The 14,435-nt window shown below is 43.9% G+C and overlaps 1 protein-coding gene across 2 annotated transcripts in view; it reads left to right on the top strand.

Annotated features, from left to right (window-relative positions):
- The first annotated feature begins 7,457 nt into the window (after positions 1-7,457).
- The window catches only part of PRKCA (protein kinase C alpha), a 281,994-nt gene continuing 275,016 nt past the window's right edge, over positions 7,458-14,435 (top strand). The window contains exon 1 of one of the 2 annotated variants that reach the window (XM_060251984.1): positions 7,458-7,854. In XM_060251984.1, coding sequence (XP_060107967.1) covers positions 7,682-7,854 — 173 coding nt within the window. In that variant the 5' untranslated portion in view covers positions 7,458-7,681. The remainder of the gene's footprint in view (positions 7,855-14,435) is intronic. The other variant, XM_060251985.1, reaches the window with a different exon arrangement.

Genomic DNA, 14,435 nt, shown 5'->3' with positions numbered 1-14,435 from the left:
AGACCAAGCTTGAATGCCTTCCAGAAGCACAGCAAGACTTTCCTGTTTGGGTTGGCATACTGCAATCAGAGAGAAATCAGTATGAGGCTACTTTAATTGAAAGTTATATGCATTTTTAAAGGACTGTTCTCCCATCTTGAACTATTGCTAACTATGAGGCTAGGTTAGAAATCAAATATACTTAGGACACAAACCAGTCAATGTCTCATTGTAATATAAAGCAACACATCCCATTAATTGGTGCTGGCAATACTAAAAAAGGCTGATGCTAGTTTAAATTTGGTTGTCAAGGATTGTGGCCTTGGTGTATGAATGCTGTCACACTAACATTGCAAATGTAGGTACTTAGTTTCAACACATTAACAATCATCGCAGTAACCAGTATGATATAGTGGTCACAGTGTTCAACTAGGATCTGGGAAACCTGGATTCAAATTCCCACTCTGCCTTGGTAGCTCATTGGGTGACCTTGAGCCAGTAACTCTCTCAGCCTAACCAAGCTCACAGTCTAATATAGGGGTGTCGAATGTCCATCCTTCAGGCAAGAACTGGCCTGCCCAGGGCTTTAATCAGGCCCAGAGCTCTTTTCTTCCCCCTCCTCCACCTCCTGCCCTCACCCTTTGAAGCTTTGAGGCTGTGAAGATACCAGCTCCTTCTGCCTTGTCTTTGCTGGCTGCAGCAGGAAGCATTTGTGGGCTTGCAAAGTTGCAAAGAAAATGAGTAATGGATTTTCCATTAAGGTCTCTGCACCCAGATAGATAGTCTGTCTGGGCCCAGAGACCTCAGTGGAAAATCCATTCCACATTTTCCTTGCAACTTTGTGCTGCAATTCAATTCCAATTTCCAACTTATTATGGTCAATTGACCAGCAATAACAATATACAAAATCTCATAGTCACAGACCATAATTTCTGACTACATAAAAGCATTCTCATATTCAGATTCCACCAAGTTTGGTGGAATGGTTAAGTGCGTGGACTCTTATCTGGGAGAACCGGGTTTGATTCCCCATTCCTCCACTTGCACCTGCTGGAATGGCCTTGGGCTAGCCATAGCTATTGCAGGAGTTGTCCTTGAAAGGGGAGCTGCTGTGAGAGCCCTCTCAGCCACACCGACCTCATAGGGTGTCTGTTGTGGGAGGAGAAGTTATAGGAGATTGTAAGCCACTCTGATTCAGAGAGAAGGGCGTGGTATAAATCTGCAATTCTTCAATGTCAAACCTTAAAAATGGCATTATTAACCATCTCTACTTTATTAAAAACTTCTGCTTATTCATGGCTAAAAAACAATATTTTTATACTGCCTGAGTTACTGTAACTACTGCCTGAGTTACAGACTTCTTAGTATCTTCCAATAAGTATTTTAGTAGCACGACATCTGCAAATTTCAGATAATTATCCAGAGGTTTAAATTTAGAGAGTAATGGAAATATTAACTGATGTCTCTCTCTGGAATAGATCTCACAATGTAAAAGAATGTGACAGTTTCAACTTTCTTTTCTGAGCATATACAGCATCTTTGATGGATAGGCCAGCGAAGAAACCTTCCTTGCAATACATTAGAAGGGAGGGCATCAAAACGCACCTTGGAAAAGACCCATCTATACTTTTCATACATGATGTTAGATAATTATGGGGCTGCAGCAAATTCAGACCAAGATTTTAACTTTCTATACATTTTAGGTAAGAGTGCTTCATCAATTTGAACCTCAATGTCAGTCAAACGTTGGTGTACCAAAGATTTGGCTTTACATAAACTTATTTCCAAGAGATTAACCAGGCATAAATGATCTCGATTTGTCCATTATTCTAAGAGACCAATCTGGATAAGGGGTAGATGTTAAAAACAAAGGGATCAATCCTGTAGGCTTCAGATGGGTTCTTAGCCAATAGTAAATTGAAACTATCCAGATTTTTAATTCCACTCTTGGTATCCCAGCCTCTTATTTTAAGACTACATTGGATGTACATTTTGGTGCATTAAATAGTGCTCTGAGAAATTTAGATTGTGCTTTCTCTAATTCTCTGTAATTGTTGTTGTTATTTAAAATGACTTACATCCCATAAGTAAGTTGGGTCAACACTTTGTGAGAACGAAGCTTTAAGGCTGCCAGTACCAAACCTACACCCTTATTTCTGAAGAATCTAAGAATAGCGTTGACACTTTTCTCTGCTGTATTAGTTATAGATGTTGTGTGTGCTGCTGGGCTACCATTATATGTAAAGGTACTCCCAAATATTTAAAAGATTTTACTTGTTCAATATTCTGATCATTAATTTTCCAATTATATTTCTTATAAACTCTATTGGTCTTTGAGTAGTTAATCGTTAACAGTTAATAGTTAATCTTATAAACTCTTGGTCTTTGAATAGTTACTAGTTAACAGTTCTTTATTACATTGTTTTATAAATGTCTTCAGAGCACGATGTAACCCAGTTCTGGTTTGTGAAATGAGAATGGCATCATCTGCATACATAAGTATTGGTACAGTTTTCCCTCCTGTAAATTTCAGAGTGTGTACGTCAATCCAATGTAGACATTGTATTAGTTAATTTATGTAGATATTAAAAAGGAAAGGGGCCAAAAGGCAGCCTTATCTAACTCCTTTTTGTGAGGGAATACACCTGGATAACCTGCCTTCAGAATTGTATCTAATTTGCAATTGAGTGTTCTCATGTAATTTCATTATTAAGAGTAAAAGCCTTTTATTCTTGGTTGAACATTCTAATTTTGCCCAAAGTCTCCCTCACGTAACAGAATCAAAGGCCGCCTTGAGATCTACAAATAAAGATCTCCAGGCTCTTAAATAAAATAAATGAATAAAATAATCTAGTATAAAACAGTGGTCCAGAGATGAACGGCCTTGAACAAACCCCACTTTCTCCATTTCTACATATTTCTCTTGGTCAAGCCAATTGCATAATTTCATACATAGATGTTTGGTATACAATTTGCAAATAATATTTAGGAGACTGATTTGTCTATAATTATTTGGATCAGCTATTCTACTCTTCTTATGTATAGGAACAATAACTGCCAGGCCCCAGTCTGTTGGAATTTGAGCTGTTTGATCAATACAGGTAAAGAGGCTAGCCAGAATCGGTGCCCACCACATTGAATTTGCTTTTAATAATTCAGATGGAATAAAATTACTCCTTGGGGCCTTTCCATTTAATTGATTTATCATGACAGTGACTTCTTCAGTGGTGACAGGAGGCCATAAAGGCATATTTTCCGAAGAGATCTCTCTTAATAATACAGGTTGAGAATCACTGTATAGTGCAGCAAATTGTTTCTTCATGGTCTCTACAGGTCTTCAGAGCACGATGTAACCCAGTCTCTACAGGAATAGTGTTTGCCATCACTTTATTTCTATTTCCATGTCTCCCAGAGACCAGTTTCCAAACCCCTGCATTGTCATTGTTCTTAGTGACTTCAATGAGGGTCTGCCAATCAGAAAGCATATAGACTCTTCTTCTTTGCTGCAATGTGTTTCAATAGAGTGGAGCTCAGTTTCATTTTCCAGTGTTCCTATGACCAGCCAAAGCTATTGCTTCCTGGAGTTGTCCTTGCAAATAAAGGGTTGAGGCTTTGAGCTAGCTTGTCTCTGCTGCATGGACCTCAGAACTGGTGCCTAGTGAACCTGGGAACCCACAGCCAAAGGGGAATATTACACTGGAGAGCCATTGCCAATCTGACTAGACCTGGGGGGGGGGGGGGAGTTTGCAATGCCCAGACATTTCATGTTTTCCTAGGTTCAGAGCTTTTTATATTTTTAATTTCCACTGTGATACTTGTGCTTTTTCTTGATATTTTATTTTAAAAATTGCATTGCCAAATCCCACTATTTCCCATCTTTCCTTTTTAAACAAATTATTGCAAGAGTTTTAAGCACGTTTGTATTTTAAGTAAAAAATATATTTGTGTTTGTCTGTCTCCTTTATAAAGTTTATATCTCTGCTACCTCAAATTACATTTTATGACATGCATGGCCCAGCCCCACAAAGCCCCATTTATGTCTGACTTGCTGACAAATGAGTTCAACACCCCTGGTAGGGTTGCCAATCCCCAGGTGGGGGCAGGGGATCCCCTGGTTTGGAGACCCTCCCCCCATTTCAGGGTTGTCAGAAAGCAGGGGGAGGGGAGGGAAATGTCTGCTGGGAACTCTATTATTCCCTATGGAGATTTATTCCCATAGAAAATCATGGAGAATTGATCTGCGGGTATCTGGGGCTCTGGGGGGGCTGTTTTTTGGTGGTAGAGGCACCAAATTTAGTGCCTCTAGTGCCTCTCCCCAAAATACCCTCCAAGTTTCAAAAAGATTGGACCAGGGGGTCCAATTTTTCATTATTTCCTATGGAAGGAAGGAACTGAAAAGGTGTGCTGTCCCTTTAAATGTGATGGCCAGAACTCCTTTTGAAGTTCAATTATGCTTGTCACAGCATTGATCTTGGCTCCACCCCTAATGTCTCCTGGCTCCACCCCCAAAGTCTTCTGGCTCCACCCCCAAAGTCCCCAGATATTTCTTGAATTGGACTTGGCAACCCTAACCCCTGGTCTAATCAATGGGTGCTTTTACAGGGTAACTGTTTGCAAGTGGATTCTGCTATTCTCACACAGTAAAAATCCATTTGTAAATCACATTATTTAGTGTGTGTGAATGCACTGTATGTGAGGATAACATGGAGAGTGATGTTGTAAGTCACTTTGGTTCCCGATAAGAGACAAAAGCGTGGTATAAATGAAATTAACATAGAATTGCACATAGGTAAGGTTTTTAAAATACATTACATCATGTTTAAACCAAGCATCACTGAAATCTATGGGACTGTTAGGTTGGATTGTGCCTAGCCATGACTGTTTATCAAGTGGCAATTGAATATGTGTATGTTCCCTCGATAGCTGTGAGGTTATGAAAAGAATCTTACTACACTAGATTGCTAAGTAGAACAAAATTTTAGTCCAGTAGCATCTTAAAGCCCAAGAACATTTTCCAAGGATAAACTTTTGTAAGTCAGATACCTCTGACAAAATGAGTTTGGATTCATTAAAGCTTATACCCGGCCTAGAAAATTTTGTTGGCCATTAAGGGGCTACAGGACTCAAATTCTGTCCTATTTCAGACTAACAGTTACTCACTTGAGATTACTAAGTGTTTATGTGTACATTGCAGTAAGTTACTGATCGGAGCATTGCTGCCTGTCTTCACACCTTTGAATAAATATGGTTATTGTAAGTGTGCAAGAGATTCTTCCGAAGTCTGTGGACATGGCTACTGGAGAAAAAAAGTTCTTTTTGGTTTGTGTGCATGAGGTGGATTCTGTGCGCAGTAACAGTTATAACAGCCCACTATGCTAGTCTGGTGTACTATTTGTGTTTACAATTTCTCTCACTCTCTTTCTTCATAATGTTATTTTGGGGTATCCTCACTGAGATCCACCCATCAGGTCCTGTGTTATTCCTTTCCAGAACCCTTTTAAAGCAAATTTTCCCTTCTCTGGATTCTGTTAGGGTAACAGACTGGAGTAACACAAGCAGCAGCACATATCTAAGTCTTATGACATTTACTGCCACTATTGCAAAGGCACTTGCGCATTTAGGTTTGTTCCCTTGCAACAGAATAAAAGGTTCTGCTTCTGTCTACTAAGCGCTGGCATACCTGCAAAGTGCCTGGATTGAACAGAATCACACAACACCATAGTACAACAAAGAAACAGGGAGGCCCCCAACTTCTCCAACTCCATTGACATGGACTCTCACTTCCTAAAAGTGATTTTTTTCTTTCAAGGGACATAAGCATGGCTTGCAATCAGACCTCTGTGCACTGTTTCCTGTAGCGTTAACCATGGTTCCCCTCTGTGGCCTGAGCATCCACAGCCACAGATGACTAATAGGAAAATAGATCCCCTCGTCCGATGAAGTGTACTTAGAGAGCACACGAAAGCTTACATTCTGAATAAAACTTGGTTGGTCTTAAAGATGCAATTGACTTCTGCTTTGTTAAATAGGAAAATAAGTAGGGTCTGGCTTGTCCAGAATAGCGCTGGCAATTTTTGCTTAATTAACTGAAGAGAGTTTTCTCTGTGCTGCTGGGGCTTCTCCCTTCATGCTCAGAGACTTTTCCAGATACTTCCTAAAGGAAGGCAGAAGGGTTCAGCCTGTTCGGTTAAACCCGGGAAAGGATAGTCTGCGTAGCACTTGACTCCTAGTTACCTTTTCCAACTGGCATCCGTTCCTCTGCCGCTGCCCTGAAAGCGAAGTCCCTCGTCAATTTTGTAACCGATTTCACCACTCCTCCCTATGTGAGCAGCTTGAAATTGCGCAAGGAATTTGATCTCTGCAGAACTTGACTTGCCGTCATGCTGGGGGTGGAGTAAGAGACGACGTTGTGTACGGAAAGCAACAAGTTCGTCGGCCTTTGATTCCGTGCAACTGTTTTAAGCGATCGTGACTGTAAAACAATGTTTGTGGGTGTCCCCCCCCCCCCCGGGCGTCAGGTCCAACTGCAGTGAAGGGAAAAGACTTTTCTGCACTCATATTTGTGTGTATGGGGAAACAGCGAGGGCTAGTGAAGCTCGAGGTCTTGCCGCATTGTGACTTTGTAAACCAGGCTTGCCGCCGTAAGAGTCAACAAGCCCAGACTTGTAGTTATTTGTGCAGATGCCACGTGAAGCAGCAAGTCAGCATCCGCGGGCTGGCACGCAGAAGGAGGCGGAGTCCTGCGTGGCGTCGTCCGTAGGCGCATCACCACCAGCTGGCCTGGGGCAGCTTTGGAAGGCGCTGATTTCGGGAAAAGGACTCAGCAAGGCTGTAGTCCTCAGCAGAGCAGTGCTGGTGTCACGTGTCTTTTTAGGAACCTTGAACGTCGTGCCTTTGAAAAAGTGGGCTCAGATTGATGAAACCCGATACCATATTAATTGTGCTATACTCTTTAAGGAAGCCAGAGAAGTCTCCCGTTATTTTAGCCCCCGCAGGTTTTAATACCCGTACCGGAGCTGGAACTTCTCAGTGTGCCGAGGTTATTGGACGCAGTAAGATCTCGTGCCCGCTTCTTAACTTTCTTGGGGCTTAGCGTCTGACTAAGCGCGTTCAATGCAACACATCTGAGCGTCACGTCGTCCCTCGTTTGGCTCAGTGGGCTGCCCTCCTTGAATACGGGTGGGCCTTCCTCTGGAGCAGAGCGAGAGTCGAGTGACGCCGTGTCCAGCCTCGTGGTCCCGGGAAGAGGGCCAACTTGCTCACGGAATGCAACAGGTGGACTCTGGCCGCACAGTCGCTTTGCGCTGCTAAGTGAGTGCGAGGCTCATCTTTGGATCAGGCGCGCTCCCGGCTCCCACTTGGCGCTGCCTGGGGGCGTGCATGCCTGCTTGTTGCCCTAGAGACGGGCTTCCCCGGCGCGTGCGCGCGCTCGGTTGGCCACAGCCCTTCCCTCTTTCCCCCTCTCCTCCCTTCTCTGCCGCTAGCTGGCTGAGAAGGCAGGGCTGGGATCCTCCTCCCGCCTTCCTCGTGCGCGTGGCTCAGACGTCAGGAGGAGCCCGAGCGGGCGAGGAGGCAGCGCCCATCCCCGCAGCTGGCAAAGTGTCGGCGGTTGCCGGACGGGACGAAGGAGGAAGCGTCCTGGGCTGGGCTGGGTAAAGCGGCATAAAAGAAAGGTGGGAAGCCAAAAAAGGGCGCGCGCGCCATGGCTGACGTCTTCCCAACCCCGGAGCCCGGCTCCGGTCCCGACGCGGCGCAGCGCTTCGCCCGCAAAGGGGCCCTCCGCCAGAAGAACGTGCACGAGGTGCGGGACCACAAATTCATCGCGCGCTTCTTCAAGCAGCCCACCTTTTGCAGCCACTGCACCGACTTCATCTGGTAAGGAGACCGAGACAGCCCCTCCCACCCTCCCTCCCTCCCGGCCCGAGTTTTCTCCTCCCTCTTCCCACGCCCCTTCGCCGAGCCGGGCTGGGCAGTGGTCGCCAGCGCTCTGACAGCGGCAGCCTTGTCCGTCTCTCCTGCCCAGCTGCTCCAAGACGGGCAGGCTGTTGGCGGCGCCCGCGGAGAACTCGCCCCGGACAGACATCACCCTTTTCAGCCACTCGCTGGACTTGCCACAAGGGACCCGCTTGGTGCCCGAAGGATGCCGTCTGAGAGACAGCCCCCGGCCCGTCAGCCTTCAGCGGCGCACTGCTTTCTCCCAGACGGAATGCTGTCGGGGCGCTGCCCCAGCTTGATAGGGAAAGAGACTCCTGCACGCTCTTTTCCAGCAAGACACTTTCCCCTCCCTTCTGTCTATACTATAGTTTCCTCCTCCTCCTAAAGAGAGGGAGACTTCCCTGTGTGTCATGATTCGTGAGGCATTTCCATGGAGGCACACACCCTGAGCAGGACTATCCCAACCAGAAGCTGACTTCACCTCAGAGATCCTTTTAGTGTTGTCCATAGAAACATACCTGCTTGGTAGGATGGCACCCATGCTGTTTGAGTTTTCACATTTTTCTTTTTATCCATACCACTCCCTATACCCTCCCACCCCCAATATGTCTACTTCGTTGACTGCATCTGAAAAACAATGCTTCTGCACATGTCTTGTATATTCTTCACCTTTGTTTGCTCTTGGTATACATTCTGTATAATCTACAGCATGTAAATGGTGTGTGTATGATTTCATATGGCAAAATTCCCCTCCCCCCACATAGTGCTCTCCCACTGTGGGACTTCCCTTGGAACATCATTGATTTCATTTCTTCTGTGTGATCAGTGATGACTATATAATGTTACTTCAGCCACAGCATAATCAGTCGTCATGCAGTAGGAGATCTGTATCAGTTGATATACCCATGATATGTAGTCTGTCACACCTCTCCCAAATGGTCATTTGACAAGTGACCCCTTTTGCACTTTCCTAAGAGATATTTGTGCCTCGGTTAAACCAGATATGAAGAACCTTGATCCTTTTGTAGTAGTTGAGAGAAGTAAACTTTGGCAAGAATACTTTTTCCTCTTCTCAATAAGAAATTGCACCTTCCCAAAGTTCCTTTTGTTCAGCTATTAATGATAGGGGAGCCCTGTTTTCTTTTGCATATGTCATCCTAGTCAGCCATTCCACTGATCTCATTAGGTAAGAGATTTAGTTCCATTGCTCTCCCACAGACTCTTCTCACCCCACCCGCCCCTTCAGCTGATGAGCAACTTATTTGTAATGAATTTGAGAGATTGCTCTGTATCTCCCCTGATACCACGGCAGAAGCAGCTGGTGAGAGTTTCCTGCTAGTCGGTCCTCCCCACACACAAAATGCTGTACACAAATAGCATTAGCATCATCTGCTAAAAGATCTTGTTATATACCATCTCCCACAGGGGAGGGGGAGGGGAGAAAAGCACTTTGTGCAATTTCTGTCAGCCGCTACATGGAACTTCACTAGTGTTCAGACCAAGAATTTTCTCTTCTTTCTGCAACACATCTCTGCATAGGTTCCAGTAGAGCCCTAAAATAACATCTGTTCACAAAAGGGTTTTTTTTTAAGAGCTGCTGCTAACCATGACTAGCTTCTGCTAGAATGACACCTTCCTACATATCTTAACCTCCTTCTTTTAGGTAATCTCTGTTACCCAAAGGAACTTTTTGTTTCAAACAAACCTGGATTATGTGTGGTCCTGTCCCTTGTGGGTGACTTTTTCTGCTTCCATGGTATTAAATTTGCTAGTTTGATACATTAAGTGAGAGAAACTTCCATACTCCCCCCCCCTCCAACTGCTGCACCATTTTATTTGGTGTATTGAACTGAATGACATCCCACACCAACATACTGCTCTGTTGTATGTCTGTCCTTTCATTTCCCCCAACAAGCAGCACTTTCCACCACTGACATTTTTGTTACCATATTTTTGCTGTGCGTTAGAGCTTATGGCATATACTGACCTTGCTCACTTTCCCATAGGTAGGTTTCTTCACCTTCCCATAGGTAAGTTTTCCAGTGCATTGACTTGAGTTCCATGGAGAATCCCTACCTTCCTTCCTGTGACACATCTGCCCTCTGTATGTTGTATAACTTATCCATCCTACAACCAGCTAGTTGTGCAGTGTTGTCATATCAAAAAATTCCTTTTCAATGCCACCCTGCTCCACTGAAGGGGTCAAGTCTTGTGTAATATTTATAGTACTTGTTAAATTCCTTTTAAAATTAAAATTTAATTAATGCTTATATTACTCTAACTCTTAAACACATATTTCCTGTAATTTCATTCTTATACTTTGAATAGCCTGTGTAATTTAGAATATAATGCTTCTGGTATCTTTCAAAGTTGGTTCTGCTTGTGTGTATAGTGCTTGTGTCTGACATACTGCCTTTATTTCACCTTTCACAGCCTGATTTTTTAATGTGCATTGACATTCTTTTATCAAATCCTCTTCCTGCTTTGTGTGCTGAACTGGCCTGATGATTCTGCTATTGTCTAACACAGGAGGTTCTTCTGTCATTCAAGGCACTTTGTTAAACATTTTTATTAATTGTGATATTCGGGGGGGGGGCTGTAGAAAAAGCCCAGCAAGAACTTATTTGCATATTAGGCCACACCCCCTGGCACCACCATTTTTCCACACAGGGCTTTTTAAAACAAAAAGCCCAACAGAAACTTATTTGCATATTAGGCCACACCCCCTGATTCCAAGCCAGACAGAACTGCGTTCCTGTGTGTTCCTGCTCAAAAAAGCCCTGGTGATATATCCTACCTTGTGTTTCCTGTTGCTGCCCATGGGGGGCGGGGGGCGGGGTACATGAGGATACTTCATGGGTGGCATTTTTTTGACATGGAAATTTCAAGGGGAAATTCTTACTGTAGAAAGCACACACAGCAAACATATAAAAACACTTAAGAGATGGAAAGGACTCTTATACAGAATACTGAATTCGCATATTAGGCCACATATTTATGCCAGTTACGTGTGTTTGTACATGTGCATCCTTCTCTGTATTAGTCATTCAGTTGTGTGCACCTTGTTCACACATCAGCCAGTTGTGTGCACCAGTTGTGTGCACCTTGTTCACACATCAGCCTTTATAAATGGGGAAGCATGTCTGAATGTTCACACTTAGTGTATACAGCATGAACATTCATATACCTTGATTTCATGTTGCATGAATTAAGCACACTGCCATTAACTAAGCTTAGCTGAAAGTTAGAACTTTCAGTTTCTTTCTATACAGTGTAAGAATGAAGAAATGAGAGAACTGGACTCATTGAAGGAAAAGTTTTTATGTGACATCTTTCATTTCAGTGTCTTTTACTAGGTAACAAAATACTCATGTATTGCTTCTTCCCTGAATGGCATAAGTGTATCAATTGCATTGTTTTCCTTTAAAATACATACAAGCAGGCCTCAGATTCAGCAGGAGCTCACAGGAGCACAGCTCCTGAACCTTTCTGAGAGTTCCACCTCCTCAGCCCCATAGCTAGGGGCTGCAGGGGGAGGGGGCCATGGGGGGATGGGGCCATGGGAGTGAGAGTAGAAAGCTGGAGAGGCTGGGGGTCACCCCTCTTCCTCTCTCCCATGTGATTTAGATGATTGACTCGCCCTTTCAGTGGTTCAGGACAGGCAGCAGCTGCTCTTGGGTGCCCTTCCTGTGCAATTAAATTGGGAGGGAGTGGGAGGGAGAGGGGCAGCCCTGGAATGGGGGGGCAGTGAGGGCCCCAAAAAGCTGTCAGGGGGCTGGGCCCCTGGCTAACCACGGGCCTGCACCTCTTCCTTCCCACCTTGTCCACTGAATAGTAGGTGCAGCTGCATAATAATCCCTCGATGATCTCCACCACCTATTTTTCTACAAAATGACTCCTGCATACAAGGCAAAAGCTTTCTTTTGTGTGTATATATTAAAGGAAATATTGTGATTTGGTATACCTGGTGAACACTTTGTATCTTAAACAATTGTGTATATTTTGTATGGCAGTGTTGTGTAAGAACAATTGTGTGTATTTTGTATGCACGTTGTTGTGTAAGAACAATTGTGTGTATTTTGTATGCACATTGTTGTGTAAGAAACACCCTGGGTTTGTTTGGCCTTTCTCAGGATGCATTCAGTTCTTTAGCTTATACTATGCTCTTCTCCTGCTTCAGTGTCCTGCTCTTGTTGATAAGGAACAAATTATTTAGAAAGCATGGAACAAAGAACTGAAGATGGAGAAGCTTTTTATGTGGACATTAGGAAACCTTATAGAGAGGGGTGAGAAGATAATAAAGATTAAGCTCAGCTGAAAATAGCCTCCTTTGGGAACATTTGTGATGGATTTTAATATCAGTTGTATTTGGGTTTTTTTTATTCTAGTGAGCCACCTTCTGTTCATTTTTGGATGAAAACTGAGATACAAATGGAAGGAATAAATGAACAATAAAACAATGTACTGTACAGTTAAAGACAATTTCAGTGAATAAATAAATAGAATAAAAGTGCTGTAGGGTCTGTGTCAGCATGGGTATGTTTGATGACTAATGCACTAAAAAAAAGCTGCTGTGATAAATGGCACCTGATTGCAGGATATACTTGAATCTGAAAGGATATCCTGTTGTTGACAGGTGGCAAGGAGAGTTGTATTCTGATGTTCTACCCTGCTGGTGAGAGTCTAGGGAGCAATTAAATATCCTTCAGAGTCAGTATGTGTAGCACCCTTAAAGCAAAATATGATATTTGAATAAAGGTATGGCAAGCATCAGAGACATTTGATTGCCTGTGTAAATGATGTTTGTATCTATAAAACAATAGGATTGGGCAATTGTGAATAATCCACTTAGAAGTGTTGGTAAAGGCCATGTGATGCAATATGTGACTTCTGTAGTGTGGTAATGCTGCTTACCTTTTTATTACCCAAATATCTCTCTGAGTGTGTGTGTGTTTTTAATTTTTTCCATTGATAATTTTTTAAAACAAAATCTCTTAAAAAAGAATGAACACAAACTACATTGTACAGTCATCTAGGCGGGCAGCTGTGTTGGCCTATAGAACAAAGTTTGAATTCAGTGGAACCTTTAAGATCAACTTGCACACAAAAACTTATACCTTGAATATTTACTTTATTAGGTTTATATCCTGTGCTATCCCAAAATATTGACTCAGGATGGCTTAATTAGGATCTAAATAAATAATACCATATAATAAAACCAAGTTAGAACAATAAAACAGGATGGCAGCAAAACCAGACAAAAACTCCAGGGCAATCCTTGATCCCTCCTGCAGGATGATTAATTTGATGGTGTATTTCTGTGGGTAGGAGAGGCTGAGATGGATTGGACATCTGCTGCCTCAGCCAAATGCCTGGTGGAATGACTCCATTTTGCAGGCACTGTGGAACTGAAACAAGTCCTGCAGGGCCCTGATCTCACATGAAAGCATGTTCCACCAGGCTGGGGCCATGGCGGAAAAAGCCCTGGTTGAGGCTAAGCAGATATCTTTCAGGTCAAGGACTATCAGTATGTGTTGATTGACAGAGGGCAGAGTGTTGATTGGAGCATATACAGGAGAGACAGTCCCATAGATATTCTGGTATCAGGCCGCATAAGGCTCTAAAGGTTAGTACCATGACCTTGAACTGGATTTGGTTGTCAGTTGGCAGCCAGTGCAGTTGGCAAAGCACTGCTAAATGCACATCCACACAGATGTTGCCACCAGGAAGTGCACTGCCACATTCTGCACTAGCTGTAGTTTCAGGGTCAGGTTCAAGGGCACCCCACATAGAGCAAGTTACAATAATTCAGCTTGGATATACCTACTGCATGGATAACTGTAGCTAAGTCACAGGAGATGCGATAGGGGACCAGTTGCCTGACTAGCCGAATGCGATAAAAGACCAACCTGGCAACTGCAGTTACCTGGGTCTCCATCAAGAGTGAAGCATCCAGGATCACCCCCAGACTCTTCACCCTTGGTGCTGGGCTCAACAGTGCCTCGCCAAGTTTTGGGAATTGTATTCCTGATCTCAAGTCCCTGTGACTCAGGTACACTAAGTTCATCTTCATTGGATTTGATCTCAGATGGTTTTGCTGTAACCATCCAACCATGGTCCTAATGCCCTGTCCAGAGTATCTGGGATGGAGTCTGTCTGTCCATCAAGAGATAAAGCTGGGTGTCATCACCATACTGATGGCAGCCCACCCCAACCCCCCGGACCAACTGGGTGAGGGGGGCAGATATAGATGTTGAACAACATTGAGGAGAGGATTGCCCCCTGTGGTGCTCCACATTCCAGCAGGTATCACAGAGACATCCTTTCCTGGATGCCACCCTCTGTCCCCAACCATGAAGGAAGGAGGAGAGCCATTGTAAAGCAGTCCCCCATATCCTATATTGGTGAGGCAGTGGGTCAAGAGATCTTAGTCAACTGTATCAAACACTGCTGTTAAGTCCAAAAGCAACAGTAGCGCTGACCTGCCTAGATCCAGGTGTCTCCGGAAGTCATCTGTGAGG

The sequence above is a fragment of the Heteronotia binoei genome, chromosome 13 (assembly GCF_032191835.1).
Source record: "Heteronotia binoei isolate CCM8104 ecotype False Entrance Well chromosome 13, APGP_CSIRO_Hbin_v1, whole genome shotgun sequence".
In the NCBI taxonomy this organism is placed as follows: domain Eukaryota; kingdom Metazoa; phylum Chordata; class Lepidosauria; order Squamata; family Gekkonidae; genus Heteronotia; species Heteronotia binoei.
This window is presented reverse-complemented; position numbering and strand designations above follow the sequence as displayed.